The sequence below is a fragment of the Sapajus apella genome, unplaced genomic scaffold (assembly GCF_009761245.1).
Source record: "Sapajus apella isolate SASKATOON/1434 unplaced genomic scaffold, GSC_monkey_1.0 scaffold108, whole genome shotgun sequence".
In the NCBI taxonomy this organism is placed as follows: domain Eukaryota; kingdom Metazoa; phylum Chordata; class Mammalia; order Primates; family Cebidae; genus Sapajus; species Sapajus apella.
In genome coordinates this window covers 5,989,021-6,008,887 of record NW_022437048.1, presented here as the reverse complement: position 1 = coordinate 6,008,887, position 19,867 = coordinate 5,989,021, and the positions used below count along the sequence as shown (strand labels likewise).

The 19,867-nt window shown below is 36.7% G+C and overlaps 1 protein-coding gene across 13 annotated transcripts in view; it reads right to left on the bottom strand.

Annotated features, from left to right (window-relative positions):
- SLC4A4 (solute carrier family 4 member 4) overlaps nucleotides 1-19,867 on the bottom strand; it is a 499,211-nt gene that overhangs the window by 214,607 nt on the left and 264,737 nt on the right. For 11 of the 13 annotated variants that reach the window (XM_032259361.1, XM_032259360.1, XM_032259371.1 and 8 more), the window contains 2 exons: nucleotides 14,769-14,929; nucleotides 7,014-7,193 (listed from right to left, as the gene is read on the bottom strand). In XM_032259361.1, the coding sequence (XP_032115252.1) occupies nucleotides 7,014-7,193; nucleotides 14,769-14,929 (341 nt within the window). The remainder of the gene's footprint in view (nucleotides 1-7,013; nucleotides 7,194-14,768; nucleotides 14,930-19,867) is intronic. The other 2 variants (XM_032259368.1, XM_032259364.1) reach the window with 1 other exon arrangement.

Here is a 19,867-nt window from a genome sequence, read left to right as displayed (position 1 = left end):
TCCGACTCCTCATTGCTATAAAGAGTGGTATAGTTTAGCAAATACTGAGAGGGAATGACCCTTGGAGAAAAATGTGGCTTTTAAAGATCTGAACATTATACGTTTGGAAAATCAGTTGTCTGCCTAGAGAAAGAAAAGGAAAATAAGAAAATAAGAATGGTGTCTGATGGATCAATTAGAAATGCATAATAACAATAGCCATAATAGCTACTGTTATTAAGGAATGGGATTTCATTGAGGCACTTTGCTAGCAACTTTCCATAGACTGGTTCATTTATTCTCAGGTGGGAAAGAGCTCCACGGTTGTTTGGGTGCTGGTCAGGATATTCATCTGTGCTATGAAAATGAATGCAAAATGAGAGTCCTGAACAAAACAGGTGAATGTATGCTGTTGCTTTTGGGAAAGCGTTAATTGTATGCAGAAAGGTACATTGGAAGAGGATTCTAATCTGAAGGAGATGTGGGCCTAAGAACTGCAAGATGTCAACTGACCTATCTGAGAACTAGAGAAGCATGATGACCAGCTTCAGATACAGGTTAGGAAAACATCTGCCTTACACATTGATTCAGGGACCATGTCTGAATTCAAGGGTTTGGGGCAGTTGCAGGAGATGGCCTGAAAAGAAGAACAACCCTGCCTGAGACAAATGGGCAAGGTGGAATCCCAAGTGCAGGCAAAAAGCGAAGAATTTCTAAAGGGAATGAGGAAGCTCCCAGATCTGGTGGTGGTCCCAGCCAGATCAAATACATGCCAGTGTCAAGGCAGCTGAATCTAATATCAAACGAAATAGTTTGAATGGGCCTAATCTCAAATCAGATCCAATGCAACAAAAGCCCAACTAATATCACTTTTATTTCACTGGAGCCTAAAATTACTATTAACATAAAAATTGATTTCTTTCCATTGTTTGTTCTGCATTGCGAACCACTGTAGGTAACAGCAATAGACTATACTTTTAAAAATACCTAAAGGTGTGTATGCTTATATCAAACCAGCAATGTGGGAGACAGCAAGGGAATGGCATCCCACCTAGTAGATGACGTTAAACAGAGGAGTCCAGGTTCAGGAAAGTAGTGGCAACCCATAATGGGGGCAAGTGGATTGCATTTCTCATATTGGAAGAAAATGGTGGTAAACTGAAGATAAGACCCAGAGGTTCCATCAGGAGCGGGTCCAGGGTGCCTACAAATATGGAGGAGGTCACAGGCATAGGGGAAAGTATGGGGGAAGCAGCAAGAGGCATAGGAGCCAGCATTCTCCTTGGAGCTGCCACTGTCTCCAACTCCTTATCTGTCTCATGCTACAACATTAACAAGTCTTGGATTTCCAGTGTGATTTAGGGCTCCTCTGACACCCATTTAGCAAAAGATAAAACCAATGAAGGGAACAAACCATTCTGTAAGAAGGCTATGATAAGAAAAGCCTTAGTCACCTCCCATTGCTAATGAAAGACTTGGTATCACTTACCAAAGGGCAGAGGGAATAAATCAGCACTATATCTGCAAGTTTCTTTTCAAATAGTAAGCTACAGAGCAAGCATCATTTCAGAAACCACTCCTACTCCATATAAGATTTTTTTTCTTCTCTAATTGTGCTTAAACACATTGTATATAATTTACTAACATTTGTGGAGCAATGACTATGTGCCAGTTACCAGTCTAAACATTTTATATTTTTTTATTTAATTTTCATTATCTCTCTTTTACAGACATCAAAACCAAGTACTAAATTACCTTTTCAATTTTTTATTGAAAAAAGAAAAACTTTTCACTAGTACAAAGCGAGGTCATAAAACTAGATTAAGAAAAAATAAAATCCATAGTCTAGATCCAATTAGATCACTAAAGCCAATTCTCAATAAAGGACATCTATACTCTCAGAGCTTGGAAGGCAAGGAACTGATCTTTATGGTAATCTAGGGGGAATAAATAAAGAAGTCAGGAAAAAATCAGGGACAGGTCGATGATGGCCTTATCCAAATTTCTACAAAGGTAGGAAAAGGTGAATACTCAAATTTAGGCTCCTCATTGGTTTTGGTCCTTAAAGTCACGTCTCAATCATCTTTTGCAAGCTTTGGGATAAAACAATAGATACAAAAGGTATCCATTTAAATGATACATTTTTAAAAAATCAGATCCTCTTATAAACTATGACTTTTTAAAATGCAGTTGTTAACCTTGTCATAAACATCTCACTAAATATTTATTGAATGAATACCAATTAAGAATAAACTTTACTTTTACTTCCTAATAAAAAGCAAACTAAATGCATCTTTATTTTTAAAATACTATCAAGCAATGTTTCCAGGCTTAAACATTATTTTTTCATAATACACTAAAATAATAGAGAACTATTAGCTAAGTATCTCAGACCAAATTATTAGGTAGAATCATATGAAACTGCTGACACCTTAATTTTAGCCACAAAAATGGCAATGTCATATAATTCAACCCAAAACAATAGTGAGAAATAAAAAGTAGGTAAAGAAAAATCCAACACCAAAGTAACCTAAAACCTCATTAATTTCTTCAGGTAACACTATAGAAATGCCCCAATTAATATATTGAGAAATTATAGCACTTGCCTGAAATTTAGTATCTGGCAGATATGCCCGTAGACTTTACACATGTCTGAGACAAGTAGGAATTTCACAGTAAGTATCATTTTGAAAGCTCACCTCATTATTTCCTGATTTATTACAAATAAAAAATGGTTTTTCCTCCTTTTTAAAACCATAAAATCATCTTGAACCCTAAGCCATACCAGGATACTAAAAGATGAGAGTGAGTCTTTAGCTGCTAATAAAGACAGTAGTGTGCTGGTAATGGATGTTCCAGTAAATGTTTGAAAACCAGTTTCCAGGGGAAAAAACTTATTTGTATATGAATATGTGTGTGTACATGTATGTGGTGAATTTTACTGATAAAAAGGATATTGTGACAACCAAGTACAAAGGGGTTCCTGAAGAAACTCCGACTGGCCTATGTACTGGGAGGAGTGTACACCGGGGTGGAGCCTTGGGAAGTTTGTGCTATTTGCAGGGAGGAGAAGCCTGGCCCCTCCTCTTCCTGGGTGGTACCTGGCATTCAATCTATGAGGCAGGAAGCCTGTACTACCAGGACTCTTGCTCTCCTGAAAGTCTTTGTTTCCCTATTTTTCCTTTTTGCCCAATAAATTCCATTTTTCTCACTCTTCAAATTGTCTGCAAGCTGAATTTTTCATGATCATGTGACAAGGACCTCATCGTTGGTGGAACTAATTAAAAGTCCAATGACAACATGTAGCACACATTATATAAATCATAATAAAATATACAATACTCTATTGTAAATTGCAAATAGTTGATTATCATACAATACTTTAGTTGATCTTGGCCAAACTCTTGCATCAGCAGCTAACATGGTTGCAACTGGCAAATGAGTAAGTAGTATACTTCCAATATCCATCAGATATCCAACAAATACTTGTGACATTTGTTGATTAATATTATTATGTATGTTAACCAGTAAGACAAAAGTGAAACAATGAAGGAATATGTCAGACTTCATGCATTTATCAATGATGTGGATGACTCTTTTCCTAAATCTATTCCTAGATAATAGTTTTTGATTACTGAAAAAAATGTTCCTTCAATTTATTTCTGTCATTCATTTTGGCAGCAATAGACACTTTACACTTTTAAATTTAACCTACATTATTAGCATTTTTCCCCATCACTTCTTTAAGCCTGGAGACAAATGACCAAAAAAAAAAAAAAAAAAAACCTCAAGCCCTGATTTGTATCATTTGCTGGTTTCTGTGGGGTAAATCCTACCATAACAGCCCATTTCAAGCTACCAATATAGTCACTGAATGCAGAGCTGAAAAGAGATGCACAATGGCACACTATTTTATAGCATTTCTACCACCATACAGACACAATAGATAAAAATAACCAGCTGGGAGCGGTGGCTCATGCCTGCAATCCTAGCACTTTGGGAGGCCAAGGCGGGCAGATCACTAAGTCAGGAGATCGAGACTATCCTAGCCAAGATGTGAAACCCTGTCTCTACTAAAAATACAAAAAAATTAGCTGGGTGTGGTGGCACGTGCCTATAATCCCAGCTACTTGGGAGCCTGAGGCAGGAGAATTGCTTGAACCAGGGAGTCCAGGTTGCAGTGAGCCAAGATCTTGCCACTGCACTCCAGCCTGGTGACAGAGCAAGACTCCATCTCAAAAAATAATAATAATAGTAAAAACCTTAAGAGCACAGACTACAGTAAAACGTAGTGAACAGGCAGAAACCAATAAATTTTCAGTATTCATTATCTTTGCTTTAATATAATTGTGTTTATATAATTTAATTTTTAATAGTAAAAATTAAACAACCAGCTTGCAAATCCCTGATAACTGTATTTAACAACCAGCTTGCAAATCCCTGATAACAACTGGCTTTCCTGAGTAGATTAGACCTGGCTCCAGTACACCATCGGTTGGAAATAAAAAAATTCACAACTCTGAAGTTATCTATAAATTTCAGTTATTTATTACATTGCTGCTAGCTATAATTAAAGCTGGCAATGTCACTGAATCTATTTTGTAGCCTATGTAGAAGACAAAAGTATACAAATTTATCTAGGTTTTACATGGAGATATCAGAATCTAGCTCCAACTATAACAGATGTAAAGATTCAAGCAAAAATTTGCCATTTGATAATTTATAAGAATGTACCTTGAAGGCGCACAAAATTCATTGCTAAAGGATCTCTCAAAGCCAAATCTTGCCTCTGGATATTTAAAAGAAGTTAGGTAGCATTAAGGCCAATAACAACATGTTTTAAAAGGTCTAATCACATCCCACGCCTCAGAGTGTAAGCTGATCAGCTGAAGAGCTGGAAAAGAACTGTCTGCCCTTCCTATTTGCTTTCTGCCCAGCATAGATAACATTTCACAAGTGAAAAGGTAGATGACAAAGGCATTTCACCTTTTCTCTGAAGTACAGAGATCTACAGATAGGATGAAAGATTGAATGGAGAGCGATATCAACTCCTTAATTGTATTCCACATCCAAATACTTTCTCCTAAAGCAGAAGATTCTGGCCGCCAAGATCCATCTGTTCCTAATTTCTACTCTACCTGCAGTTTCATGGAAATGAAGATCACCATACTGGTAGAAAGCCTCCTGCATGCCATATTCATTTCTCTTCTTTTTGAAAACACATCGATATTTGAAAATAATGCACTCATTCACTTCTTTATACTTCCTCCAACCCCATGCTAAACTAATTCAGTCATCAAATATTGGGATTTCATTTTACATGAGAAAGTAAAATGAAAATTTATTTCTTATTAAATAAGAAAAGAGTAACTTCAATTTTAATTGCCATAATTTCAAAAATATAAATTGTGGAATAAAATATTTGTGACAACAGATATAATAAACTACTCATCCTATAACTTTCTAACCATTAAGTAACCTCTCTCCCCCAAACCACAATTAAAAAAAAACAAAACAAAACGGGGAGACACAAAAAACAAAATATTTCCCATCTGCAGAAATCTTGTAAGTAACAGTAGAACCAGCAAACTGTATTAGAAATACTGCAGATTCCATTCTCTTTTGTGAATTTTTTTTTATAAAAAGCATTTTATTTTAATTATTTCCCCATAACCAGTTGGGCCCAAAAAAATATAGCACAGAAAATCTGCCAGTAGCTTTCTTCCAGCCAACTGTTACCTTTATACTAAGAAGAGAAAACCCATTTCCAGAAATGGCATAAATGAGTTGCAGTTCAGTTGATACAATTCGCTTACTCCACCTTTTTCCATGAAAACCAGTTTTATGTTAATCTGAAAATGCAGCTGAGGACAATGAATTAGAATCTTCCTTATCTACTCATCTCTCTCTCTCTCTTTTTTTTTTTTTTTTTTTTTTTTGAGACAGTCTCGCTCTGTCACCCAGGCTGGAATGCAGTGGCATAATCTCAGCTCACCGTAACCACCATCTCCCAGGTTCAAGCAATTCTCCTGCCTCAGCCTCCCAAGTGGCTGAGACTACAGGCATGTGACACCACACCTAGCTAATTTTTTGTATTTTTTTAGTAGAGATGAGGTTTCACCATTTTCATTAGCCAGGATGGTCTCAATCTCCTGACCTCATGCTCCACCTGCCTCAGCCTCCAAAAGTGCTGGGATTTTCAGGCATGAGCCACCATGCCTGGCCTCATCTCTCTTCATACTAAAAAAGATTGGGTGGAATGAGAGGATACACCTAATCCTATCAGGCCAATGCTTAGTAATTCTTTCCACCATACCTTCATTTTCCAGACCTCACGGAAACCAACTTCTCCCTTCTCAGATTGTTCCCAATCATGAAATTTATTTGAAACAAAGGCAATGATACAGATAGACATTCTACAGGAAACTCTGGTAAATCAACAAACTACAGATAGGATATAGTGTCTTCCTTATCATTAAATAATGGGGTTAATATCCCATCTCAAATAATTATTCTTGGATCTATCATTATCACATATCAAAAAAGCAGATTGGCTTTATTAGAGGTAAAAAATAATATTAAGTCTAACTTTGATGAAGTAATCATTTATATAAGCTGAACACCATTTCACATACTAAGCAAACAGTGATAGGAGATTTCAAGGTATTTATCATATCTTACTATTTTCCTAACTCTGGCAAACCACCATGTTGAAAACATATCCACAGAGGTACTCAGTAATCTAAGAATTTGCTGATTCATATAATATTCCATTGTTTCATCATAGAGTTACTACAGAACCACCCCCGGAGTAAGCAGGGCACATGGCAGTAGCAGCCTACAACAACTGCGGAAATCTTTCCAGCAGGACTGCAAACCTGCCCAACTAAATTGAAAATGTCATATGAAATGACTATGGCATATGAACTCAAGAAAATAAGAAATATGGAGAAGGGTTAAAACAAAGGTGACAGGAGATGGTGTAAAGGTGAGTGAGACAAGAGAAAGCAGCAGCCAGCTGGCCTCTGCATTACCATTATCAGGGTTGGTAAACATCCTACTTGCACTGGAGACTGTCTTCCCAATGTCAGCCAGGGACCGAAGGTTGGATTTCTTGGTTTGATGACGGTGCTTCCGGAGCAAAGTATAGGTCACCTTATCCTTAAGTTCAGGTTTCAACAGGCCTGTCTCAATCTGATGGTCAACAATCATTTCTAACACAAAAGCAAAGCAAAACAAAAGCAAAAATCAAAACTCAGTCACGAAACCACAAAGTTATTTTTTTACTCTAACTTTATGGATGTAACCCTCAAATTCAATATCAATATATTATTTTCCAAATTTCCAATTTCACACTTTATGTAAAAGATAAAGATCATGTGTACACAGATACTGGCATTAATGAGAGTTACAAATATTAGAGTATACATTTTATTTTTTTTTCAATCCCAGTTATGGTGTATTCACATAAGCTAGATTCTTCTGTAACAAAGTTAGTAATTTATATTTTTCAATTAAAAAAAGTAAGATTCAAAAAGTTCATGTACTCATAGCAAATGTACATCAGAAATGTAAACGATATACAAAAAGTTAAAAAGTATAGAAAATTTAATGAGATTGTTGATTTTTAAAATCTATTTTCCCAAATTCTTCTGTAATGTTATATATACTTAATAATAGAATACAGTAAAGGAAAACAATATCCAATATCAGGTCATCTGAATTAATCCAATGAAAGAAAGGTTAAACTACAAAATTATGCTGCAATCTTTTCTAAGAAAAGAGGCTTATTCTCCTTGTTCAGATCCAACTAAAGACTTTCCAATGTATTTCCATTGGACATTTTAAAGTACAAAGTGACCAGAATTTTTTATGAAACTGTAATATGTTAGTCTTACTAACAAAATAATTTAAGTTTCTATTATTCTTTTTTTAGTGTGATTTTAACCAGAAAGATGATACTGTTTCATAGAAATTGCTCATAGGCCATTCTGCTGGAAGTTAAGTTCTTATTCCAATAGAAAATAAGTAACCCTCTTTCTCACAAGTCAACATATAAGCAATATGGCATAAATGAAGCCTGGTGCATTCTACTCTACATGACAGACCAACATTTATCTCCAGCCAGGATGGGGCTGAGGACAAAACATTACAGAATTTGTGAAGATATGCATTGGTAGGAGTCTATCTCAATGTATGCAAGTAGAACTTTAGTCCTCTGCACAGAATAAGAGTAATGGATCCCATGCCTCCCTTTCTGGTATATGGATGCATCTAGCACATATATTCATATTTTCCTCTTAGGCAAACTTTAGTATGTAAATGTAGAGAAATGAACAATAGGTATTCTTTTCCAAAAGGCTGTCAAGAAAATCAATGAGTACTGATAGGACAACAGCATCTCCCATGGATTCTCACTTCTTTGTAAAGAGAAGTTACAGATGTTCAAAGGGTTTTGCTTGAGCATGACTGAACTTCTCAAAAGTCCATCTTCTAAGCACTCACAGAATTGGCCTCACAGCCTATAGCTAGAAACTGGCAATTTACACAGTGTACAGTCAACTATTTGGAAGCCAAGCAGAGGCTAAATCCAGGATTTTTCATCACATGCCTCACAGAGATGCCATAAATGTTATATAACATGGGACCACTTGGTAGGGAGGCTGGACAAGGCAGGAAAAGATTCCCCCATAAGAATGTTTTGGTTTGAAAGTGGCTTTTAGCTCTGAGTATTTTTAACTACACAAACCCCACTCAGTAAAACTATCAGAATTGATCCTGTAATTACAGTTAAACTTCTGTTCTACAGTAAATAATTAGATGCCTACAAAACACAACCCCTCTACTTTCCCTTTAAGTCCTTTTAAAGTGGAAAGTCCATTTTACAGAAGAACCAGAAAAACAAACAGACCCACCATATCTGCTACGAGTGCTATCAAGCTCCTACTTTAATTTCAGAATTGTAGATTAAACTGTTTCTTATCTACTCTTCCTGGCAGAGCCTCCCTCTAATTCTTGCCCTCCCTTGAAACCTCAAACCAATCTTTATGTATGCACAGCCAGTCCTCCGTTACCAATGCCTGGAAATCACCAGTTAGAACAGGTTAAAACATCTGTGTGGCTTTATGTCCTTCATTAAGTTTCCATTAAAATGGCCAACATTATAGGGATCTCTTTAAGCATAAACTACAAAATCATTCCAAGGAAAGTAGGGGCAGTAACGTTTCACAGCTACACTGAAATTAATCCTTCAATGTTCAAAATCCCACAGGCGCTACCAGTTGGGAAAGAATATGCCAACTCTACATGATAACAGAGCTGAAAGGAACTTCCTAGAGCATCAAGTTCAATCTCTTGTTATGCTGATGAGAACACAGGGCCACAGAGTGACTTGCCCGCAGACATAGACTGATTAGAGGCAAAACTCCCATATAAAACCAGGTTTTCCGACTCAAAGTTTAGATATTTCTCCATGTCACACAATATTATTCTTTACTTAAAAACTAAGCTCTAAAGAAAATAAAATTGATATGTGCAGAGCTTTTGCAGACAAAAAGAATGATGGCTATGTGACAGAAGAATGGACAAAGATCACGAACATTCTTAAAAGAAACACAAAGGGGCAAAAATACATAAATACATACTTAACTTCAAGATTAACTAAGATAATTTAAATAAATGTACAAATATGACCAATTATGAGAATTTTTTTAATTTGTCAAAGAAATAAAAATTAAACAGTTGAATCAACCCCCATGATGTGAAAGGTATTCCATGGGCAATTCCATTTCTGGTGACAATGGTGCAGTATTGACTAGGAAGTACAAAAGCTTTGTAATATGTTTACACCTTTTGAATAGTCTACCGTTAGAAATATATCCTAAAGAAATCATTTCACAACAACATAATAAAGATGTTCGCTTCTTTTCTTAAAATTAAAACTTAAAGGCAATCTAAATGCCCAAGAATAGTTTATTGAATATTTTGCAGCTACTATAGTAATGTTCATATTTCTATTTAATGACATAAAAAAGTCCTTATGTTTTAAAAAAAAAACATACTAAAATGATGTAGTATGGTTCCATTTTGTAAAATCAATTATATATGTGTAAACAGAGTTTTGCAGAAAAAAAATGCTGAGAGGACAGCTCTGAGAGATTAGATTAGTGAGTTTTTTTAATTTTACATGTTACGGTTTTCCAGATTACTTAAAAATAAACATGCATTAGTTTTGTGACTACGAAAAAAGTTAATGCCATTTTAAAAATATAAAAGGTATAAAAACTAAGAAACAATAGGACCAACCTATCTGCCAACATGCACAGCTCGGGAATGCCTTTAAATATAAAAATGAGACTCCAAAAATAGAGCTACATTTTCCCAATCCATTTCCCATCATGATAAAATACCTGAAATGGCTTATAATTTTTTTAACTTAAGAGGGGAGGAAAATTCCCCTAGACTCAGCTTCATACGTGAATGACACTCTTTAAATGTAGAATTACAATGAGGATACGAATAATAAAGCTATTAAATAATCTGTGAAAATGATGTTTTATCCTTTATAACACTTTAAAGATAAATTTTTCTATTAAGATTCAGAAGAAGTTCCTCACGAAAAAATCAAGTAGAGGTCCTGAGACGAATAAAAAATAGGCTGAATTTTTTATGTAAGTGTGAGAAGTAACACCTGCTTAAACAGTCACCCACCGTGGTGCAGGGCTCTCACGTGGTGTAGTGCTGTCTTTGAGCCTGCAGAGTGAGATGCCTCTCAGAGGCAGGCTAGTGAGGGGTAGCAGGTGGACTGCAAAGGAAAATAAAAAGCAGCTATGGTTTGTTTGATATAATCACGCTTGCTATTATTTCTTTTTCTTCTCATTTGTTGATATAAAATTGCGGTGTGGGGGGAGATGCATCTTAAGAATTAGCTGTGCATAATTCTCAACTCAGAAGCATCAGCATGATTTCGGACAAAACAACTCCACCTCACCCTCTGCTACAAAAGGGTTTTTTAAATAACCAAATAATGACTATAACTCCTCAAGTTACTGTGCCATCTTCTGTCATTTAGATGAAAAAGGGCTCTGTTGCCTTCATGTTTTACCCAGTGTTAGGTTTTGATTCTTTCAGAGGATTAAGAATTTTTTAGCTAGTGACACTCTTTCAAACATGCTGTTCTCCCCACTTCTGGAAATCTGGCCCTTTTCCTCCCCTTTATTTTACTTGTGATGTGTTATTTGCCCCTGAACCATTTTTCCGTATTATCAGCTCCAGAATGACAGCACTGGCTCTCTGCCTGCTTGCCCCAGGGGCTGCAGAGCAAACATATTAGTGAGTGATGATACCTCAAAGTGACCTAGCAGTGTCTAATTTTAACATGTTATGATAATTTTTAAAGTAAATGCATGGAGCTTAGAGAAAAAGTTCATAACTGATAATAAAAAATAATGAAAAACTGAAAGGAGACCATGTAATGCTTGATTAACCTCTCTTACTAAATACCAAAACCTTCTCTCTTCGGCCATTGGCTAAAAAGGTTCCAGTATAATGTGGTACTTTCTCTTCTACAACATGAAAAGGGCCAGTTAGTTGCTGAAGAACAGACGCTCCTTCAAATGGTTCTTCTTGGTGATGAAGGTCCCAAAGACAGTTTTACAGAAACATCAAAGTGTGTAATTCAACTTTTAACTTTCATCACCCTTGCGAATCAGCTCCAAGTACAGCAGAGATGCTGTTCCACTGTTTCCAGCTCTATCTACCACACCGTTTGGAATCTTGTCTCCTGTTCATGAAGTCACTGAGTGTCTCTCTATCTGACTCAATCCATCTACAATAGGATTGTAGGTGACAAGCAGAAAGATCTGGACAAACTATTTATACTGGGATAGACATGTAAGTAGACAGCAAATACATCTGATGATCTTATTTAATGCTCACAACAACCCTGAGAGGTCCACCTTCACCTTCCTTTTATAGATGAGGGAATGAGGCCTCCAAAAGATTTAAGTAACTGGCCTTGCCCATGGTCATACATGCCAGTAGGGCTAAACTTTAATTAAAACCCCCCAACATTAAATCCAGCATTCCTTCTACATCACTCTGTATCTCATGGGAATTAATAAATGACATCTTCCCATATAGTATGTATATTTTAACAGAAGACAAATGCTGAGCACAGTGGCATGAATTCATAAGTGAGGAAACTTTAGGCAGTAATGATCATCTATGGTAAAAACCATTTTGTTTTTTTTGGTTTTTTTGCCCATTTATTTATTTTATTGCATTTTAGATTTTGGGGTACATGTGAAGAACATGCAAGATTGTTGCATAGGTACACACGTGGCAGTGTGATTTGCTGCCTTCCTCCCCATCACCTACATCTGGCATTTCTCCCCTTGGTATCTCTCCCCAGCTCCCCACCCCCCACCGTACCTCCCCTATTTCCCCCCAACTGACCCCAGTGTGTAGTGCTCCCCTCCCTGTGTCCATGTGTTCTCATTGTTCCTGGTGACCCTTATTCTCCTCCTAGACTGCCTATACACTACCAAGACACAAGTTTCTTCTCCAGTTTGCCCTATATTTATGTACATTTGACTTATTTTCAACTTTTGTAATTTTTGACATCTTTGCTCCAGGTTAGTTCTTAAAGTCTGAGAATTACAATTTTCACTCAAAAACTGGATTGATTTTTGCCAATCATTATACTTTTCTGGATAACAATCTCTCTTGCAGCTTTTAATAAATGAAAAAAGTCAATGGAAGAGATGGCCCAGGAAATCATTCTTTGTCTTTGCTTCTGTCTCTGTAGATGCATTCCACTCTCCCTGGGTACCGTAATTCAAGATCTCTCCTCATATATCAGATTTCCATTTTCAGCCTCACCTGCCTTGTTCAATATGAAAAACGCTATGTAAAACTGTGTTTCCTCCATTATCTTCTAACTACGTATGCAGATTTGTACCTATGTTGACTTATACCTTGTCTCATTTACCTAGTGGTAGATTTGCAAACCGTAATTTTACCAAAGCCTAAAACAGTGTTTGGCTCATTATAGAAGCTCCTGTACTACTGCAGAATAAATGTATTAAATAATTATTTCTGTCCATCCAGCATCTTCACATAAGTCCTCTTCCTTCCACACTTGTACCTTATGTACTTCAGATAGATGAAAAGCATGGGTCTTCTTTGCAAATCTAACTAACAAGCTCTCTGAAAAAGAACCAAGTATATATACACCAGCCAGACATATGCCTCATTTGACCGCTAATATTTTCTTCCAACACAAATGCTGCAGCATTCGTATTACCTATAATATAAAGACACAGATGTCATAGACAAGCCTTTTGTCTACAGATATGCAAAGAAACTTTGCAGTAAGTCTGAAATCATATAAGAATGTTACACTGATCACCTTCTTCAGGTCTTTGATCCAAATCTTCTTTCCCACAATCCCAGGGTAGGCGCACTGCAGACCCCTTGGAAAAATCCAGTCACATCCCTACAGATCCAGTGCTCACCTGGTTATGGAATTTTCCTAGGAATAGGAAGTGGAGTCCCTGTACTTCTTTTAAAAAATTTAAAAATTTTAAAAAACGCAATCTCTGGCACACCTAGATCTGAAGGGTAATATGGCAGTTTTAGGGACAAGCCACTGATAAAAAATGAAAACAATGGCTCCAGTTTGAAATGCAGTGATGTGTACACAAGGTGTTCAACATGATGAGTTAACATTCAATGCACAAAATACTAACAACAAAGGATGCCAAAGCTGCCCTGCACCGTGAGTTTCAATGACTTTGATGGTGGTGATACAAATGACACTTGCCACCAGTGTGACCTTATGCAGTCACCTGTAACATCCTGCTGGATCCCTGTCCCACCCAGCCTTTAGCCACATGCAGCTAAAGGGGCTTGACTTCTGCCTACAATCAACCCTAACCCAGGAGCTAGATTATTTCCCTTCTTGCAGATGATTTAAGTCCTGTTTTACAGATGATAAAATTGAGGTCCAGAGACGTTAAGTGCAAGTCTAAGATCTCTAAGATCAAAAAGTTCTGGAAATCTAGTGTCTGGACTTCCAGTCCAATATAACCAAGGAGGGGTGAATAAAGAGACTCTATTTATAATATTAATCTTATGCTAATAAGTGAAGGAAGTGAATGTAAAACTGTGCATATAAAATGAAAAATAACTAAAAATGAAAAGCATGGCAGGGCATGGTGGCTCACACCTGTAATCCTAGTGCTTTGGGAGGCCAAGGTGGGTGGATCATTTGAGGTCAGGAGTTTGAGACCAGCCTGGCCAACATGGTTAAACCCCCCTGCCTCAATTAAAAATAAAAAAATTAGCCAGGCATGGTGGCAGGCACCTATAATCCCAGCTACTCGGGAGGCTGAGGCAGGAGAATCACTTGAACCCAGGAGGTGGAGGTTGCAGTGAACTGAGATCACACCACTGCACTCCAGTCTGAGCAACAGAGTGACACTCTGTCTCAAAAAAAAAAAAGAACAGCATAAGGGAAAGGATTCAGAAGCAAAGCTAGAAGAAAATATTCCAAAATGCCAACAATGACCAGAGGAAGATATTATGGAAGATAGTTTACTATTTTCTTAATATTTGTGTATTTTTCAAATTTTCTTGCAATAAATCATACTAATATTATAATACAAAAAGGCAGGATAAATGTTATAAAATATTTAACTCTGCTTACACTACTAGTTATCTGCCTTGGTGAACTGTGGATAGGTAAAGCTAACAAAAATAATAAAAGGTTCAAACAGCATACTTACCCACCAACTGTGGGAGAGAAGAAGCCTCCCGGTCAAGCATGATGGATCCTTTCTCCATACACGTCCTCAGCTCAAATAAACTATGAAGGGACAATGTGGCCACATGAGGCTTGCTCCATCTTTCCCCGCCCTGTTCCACTTTTTCTTCAAACTTGATCCATCTAGGAAAATGAGATTAGTAAAGAGCAATTAAAAGTGTTCTAATGTCCTCTAGAAATAGCAGTCTCAACCCCTCCATCACCACCCCTTCCAGCATTTCTAAAATGTCTCTTTTTGTGGAATATTAATAGCTTGTTATATCATTAATTACATAATCTTCATAAATACACTCAAAGAGAAGCACTAGACTGCTACCCTGATGTTACAGAGGATAAAAGCAAATCAAGAGAAGCCAAAGCATCCTTGGTTTTCTATCTGCCTATATGTAACCATGAGATCCTTAAGAACAATTATTTAACTAAATTTTTAATAAGGTAGAAAAATATGCATTTCAAAATTCTCCATGTGGGTACAGCCTACAGTGTGTAAAAATAACCACCACTGTGAGGATTCTGTTGTGACTTCACGAGGCAAGTTTAAATAAGGTGAAATATCAGTGATGAACCAATATTTATCTCAGACATAAAAAGCATGATGTGTGAAGTGGCAAGATGAACGTAAAATTTCGTTTTATTGATGCTTATGGAAGACCAGCATGTTTTGTTGTGTCTTCCTTTAACATACATAGCTCAGCAGATGCATGTTCCCCTTTTATTATGATTTTTTAAACTTTACCCTTCATGTCTGATTCTATATGTTTCTAAATATACACAAGCTCAGTGAACAACAGATTATTCTGGTAATAGGAGATCTATTAACCTTAGGGATGTAACAACCCTCTTTTCTAGCTTCTGCTTTCTAAGACTCCTAGACATTTTGATAACTTAGCAATATATAGTAATAAAAAACCTTAATGGAAATAAGGGCAAAATACATTTGACAGACTTTATATCCCACATATTACACAAACAGACACTTCCTACACGGCTAAAGGAAAATGGGAAAGGATCATCGTTTTGCTGTTCATCATGACACAAACAAAAAGGTTTCTTTCTTTCACTTTAAAGCTTCTGAGAGATATTGAAAGAGATAAAGAAGGAATTAAAATTGTTTTCTACATTCTTTACCCAAAGGTTTAATGATTGAAAAATGTTTTCCTAGAGAAAGCTAAATGCTCACCTAACTCACTAAAGATGAGAACAAAGGGTAGAGATCAGAGGAAGCTCTACATAGGGTATTATTTATAGACCTCTTACCACCCCCAGAAGAGGGGGGAAAAAAAAAAACACATTAGTAGAACCAGGAGTGAAAATAGATCAAGAGATCAGCCCACAATGTCAAAGGAAATTTAGAATTTTAATCAAACCCAACACCCATATGTTTCAGAAGTATTTTAGCCATATCTGAAGACTCTCCCCCCATGCTCCTCTCAGGAAGCCTCTCACACCCAGGCAACTCCAATGTCAATGGTAACCTTATCTCAACCTTACCCACAATTCTAAGACCCTCCTCCATTTCCCTGTATCCTCCCCAAAAATGCAGGAAGTGGAGATTTTTACATGTTTACCTCATGAATTAAAAAGTCCACAATACCACCAAAGAAGTTCTAAAACTTCAGAACTGGACTTGGTTTATTTCTACAAAAGTAGTTGTGACACATTCTGAAAGAGAATGAAAGACATCTTGTGTGTGTTTGTGTGTGTGTGATTAAACTATTATTTCTTCACTTTGGTTCAAGTTAGAGCCAGAGAAATAGAAGCAACTGGGAGAAAAATGACACAATTTTATATTACACTCAAAGAATTCTATGGGTTTAACCAAAACTATAAAAGATAATAAGATGATTGGAGTTATTTTGAGAATAATCCATTTCTGATGGAGAATATCACGCTGGTTAACTTCAGGTACATCATCTTTTCATGCTTGCTCATAGAATTTCTAAGCATGTTTGTTGATAATTGGCATATGAATAGTATTTACATATGATGCTATAATTTATTGCTCAAGATAAGACTCTAGAAAAAGGAAGACACCATCACATATGAAATCAGTAGTTACCTAGAATTATGTCATCTATAATTCTTGATTACTCTTGAATTCCTAAGAGTATGCTTATTTTCTCAGGGATAGAATGTTTGGTCATAGAATTTAAGCCCAAGATGAGTAACATGGAGCAGCTAGAAGTCCTGTAAAGGGAATGTTTTACAAGGCCTTTACTTCCCTCTTATCTTTACTAAATGAGCCCCACTTCTATCAGTTGCCAAGAGCCTGTACTGCCAGATTTATTCCTTAAAAAAAAACTAAGCCTCACTTATATACAGTAGCTCTTTTCTGCCATTATACTCTCTATGGTCTGAATGTCTTATGTCCCCACAAAATTCATAGATTGAAATCCTATCCCCCAAGGTAATTACAAAGAAATGGGCCCTTTGAGAGGTGATTAGATGGACTAACGTCTTTATAAAAGAGACCCCAGACAGCTCTCTAGTCCCTTCCACCATGTGAAGACACAATGATATGGTGCCATCTGTGAGAAAGCAGGCTCTCACCAGACACTGAATCTGACAGTGTCTTGATCTTGGACTTCTCACCCCCCAGGACTGTAAGAACCAAATTTCTGTTGTCTGTAATCTACCCAGTCTATGGTATTTTGTTATAGCAGCCTAAATAGGCTAAGATAATTCTCAACTGTCCAAACAATATCAGTTTAATAAGATTTAATTTAAAAAGAAAAACAGGCCGGGCGCAGTGGCTCAAGCCTGTAATCCCAGCACTTTGGGAGGCCGAGGCGGGTGGATCACGAGGTCAAGAGATCGAGACCATCCTGGTCAACATGGTGAAACCCCGTCTCTACTAAAAATACAAAAATTCAGCTGGGCATGGTGGCGTGTGCCTGTAATCCCAGCTACTCAGGAGGCTGAGGCAGGAGAATTGCCTGAACCCAGGAGGCGGAGGTTGCGGTGAGCCGAGATCGCGCCATTGCACTCCAGCCTGGGTAACAAGAGCGAAACTCCGTCTCAAAAAAAAGAAAAAGAAAAACAAGAAAACCATTGCAGTTCTTTGTAGTCCATCTTTTATTTATTCCTCTCCATAGTTTATATTGTAGGCAGCCTGGTTAGACTTAAATATAACTTTGAATACATTGAAAAAATGCATTTGGAAAACATAAATCCAAACGAGGGTGGGTTTATGAAATAGTATCACTCACCCTTCTGGATTACACCAGCTCTTTAGGTCAAGATTTAACCATAAAGGAATGGAAATATAAATTCTCAAAACTAGCCAGTTCTTAAAATTTATATTTATAAGGCATAAATATAATCTCATAGCTCAGTTTAGCACCTATTTTACTTTAAGTTCAGTAAATATCTAATATTGTGATGATGTCATGTTACAGCACAGCTTACAGCACAAGGGGAGCTCTGGAAAAATGCCTATTAAATTCCTTTAAAATGTATTGCTCTAATTGTTAAAGGAACTGATTATACTTCCAACAAATGCATTTGGACCTAAAATACTGGCTTTCCTAATTAAATAGATCATTTGCAGATAGTTTCATTCCAGAAACTGCACATACTCTGTCTAGCCTCCTTGCATATCAAGGACAAATTTGGATTTTGAAAAAAAAAAAAAAAACCTGAAAACTACTCAAATCAAATCAGAGCCCATTAAAGAAAAGGCTAAGGCAAAAGTACCAAAGTTCGCCCTCTCCAAGTGCCAATGAATCTGCAAAGGTGCTTTAGAACCATATAATTACAATTTTAAAAAAAAAAACATTTTTACTGTAGGGTATACTAAAAGCCACTATCTCTCCTTTATAATAACTATGAATAATTAAATATTTGTAATAAGTTTCCTACTTTCTTTTTGTTTCAGTACTTGACTTGTTACAGAAAAATGTGTTTCAAAAGTAGGCTTTTTAAATGCTTGCAATTACAAAACTGTTTTAACCTTGCAGAAGGGGTTTATTAGGTGAAGTTTATTTATTCCAAGGTCTTAGAAGAATAATGATAAAATACTTTGCAGTTTAAGACATTTTCATTGGCTGCCAAACAAACAGCATTTCACTTGTTTGTTGAAGAAAAAAAAAAACCCACTGGGAATCACTGAATTTTGCAACTTTCCAATCATATGATTAAATATAATTGAGAAAAAAACAAGACCTCTAACTTAAAAACATACCAGTTGTACAGTGGAAACCAGACATGACCTTTACACTAAATAAAATTCAACTGAGTACAACTATTGAAATGATAATAAATTTCTTGCTAACTAACAAGTGCTTATCACCCATAAAAGAAGTCAACACTAGTGTGTACCTGGAAGAAATGAGGTTTTTAAGGAGAATTCTTAAAATTCTAGATCAACTATTAAAGTTATTTCATATAGCTACATAGACAACTACATATGATTACACAGATGATTAAATTCCTTGAGTCTTTTTCTTACAGAAAAATAAACTTGGTCTGAAATAGAATTTCCCCAAAGTAACTCAGTAGAGAAAAGACAGAAAAATTAATGTAGACTAGGAGACAGCAGTCTTTGCCCAAACCCACAGTATAAGTGCACATGTTGGTATTTAATGGCCATGCCCTTAAATCAGGTTCTTCAGAGGTGGTTCAGGTCAATCTGCCAAGTAGAAACACACATGGGTGTACATTTGTGGTGTCGATTTGGAAGTAAAACATCAATACCCTTTTACTTTGTTGGCTTGAAACTTGTGATGGCTTTCCTTTATACTCAGGAGGTTTAGCAACACAGTTTGAATTATGCTGAGGAAGTTATCTGTTTGTTTTTTTTTTTTTTTTTTGAGTTGGAGTCTCACTCTCTTCCAGGCTGGAGTGCAATAGCGCAATCTTGGCTTACTGCAACCTCCACCTCCTGAGTTCAAGCTATTCTCCAGCCTCGGCCTCCTGAGGCACCGCCCACCACACCTGACTAATTTTTGTATTTTTAGTAGAGACAGGGTTTCACCATGTTAGCCAGGCTGGTCTCGAACTCTTGACCTCGTGATCCACCTGCCTTGGCCTCCCAAAGTGCTGAGATTACAAGTGTGAGCC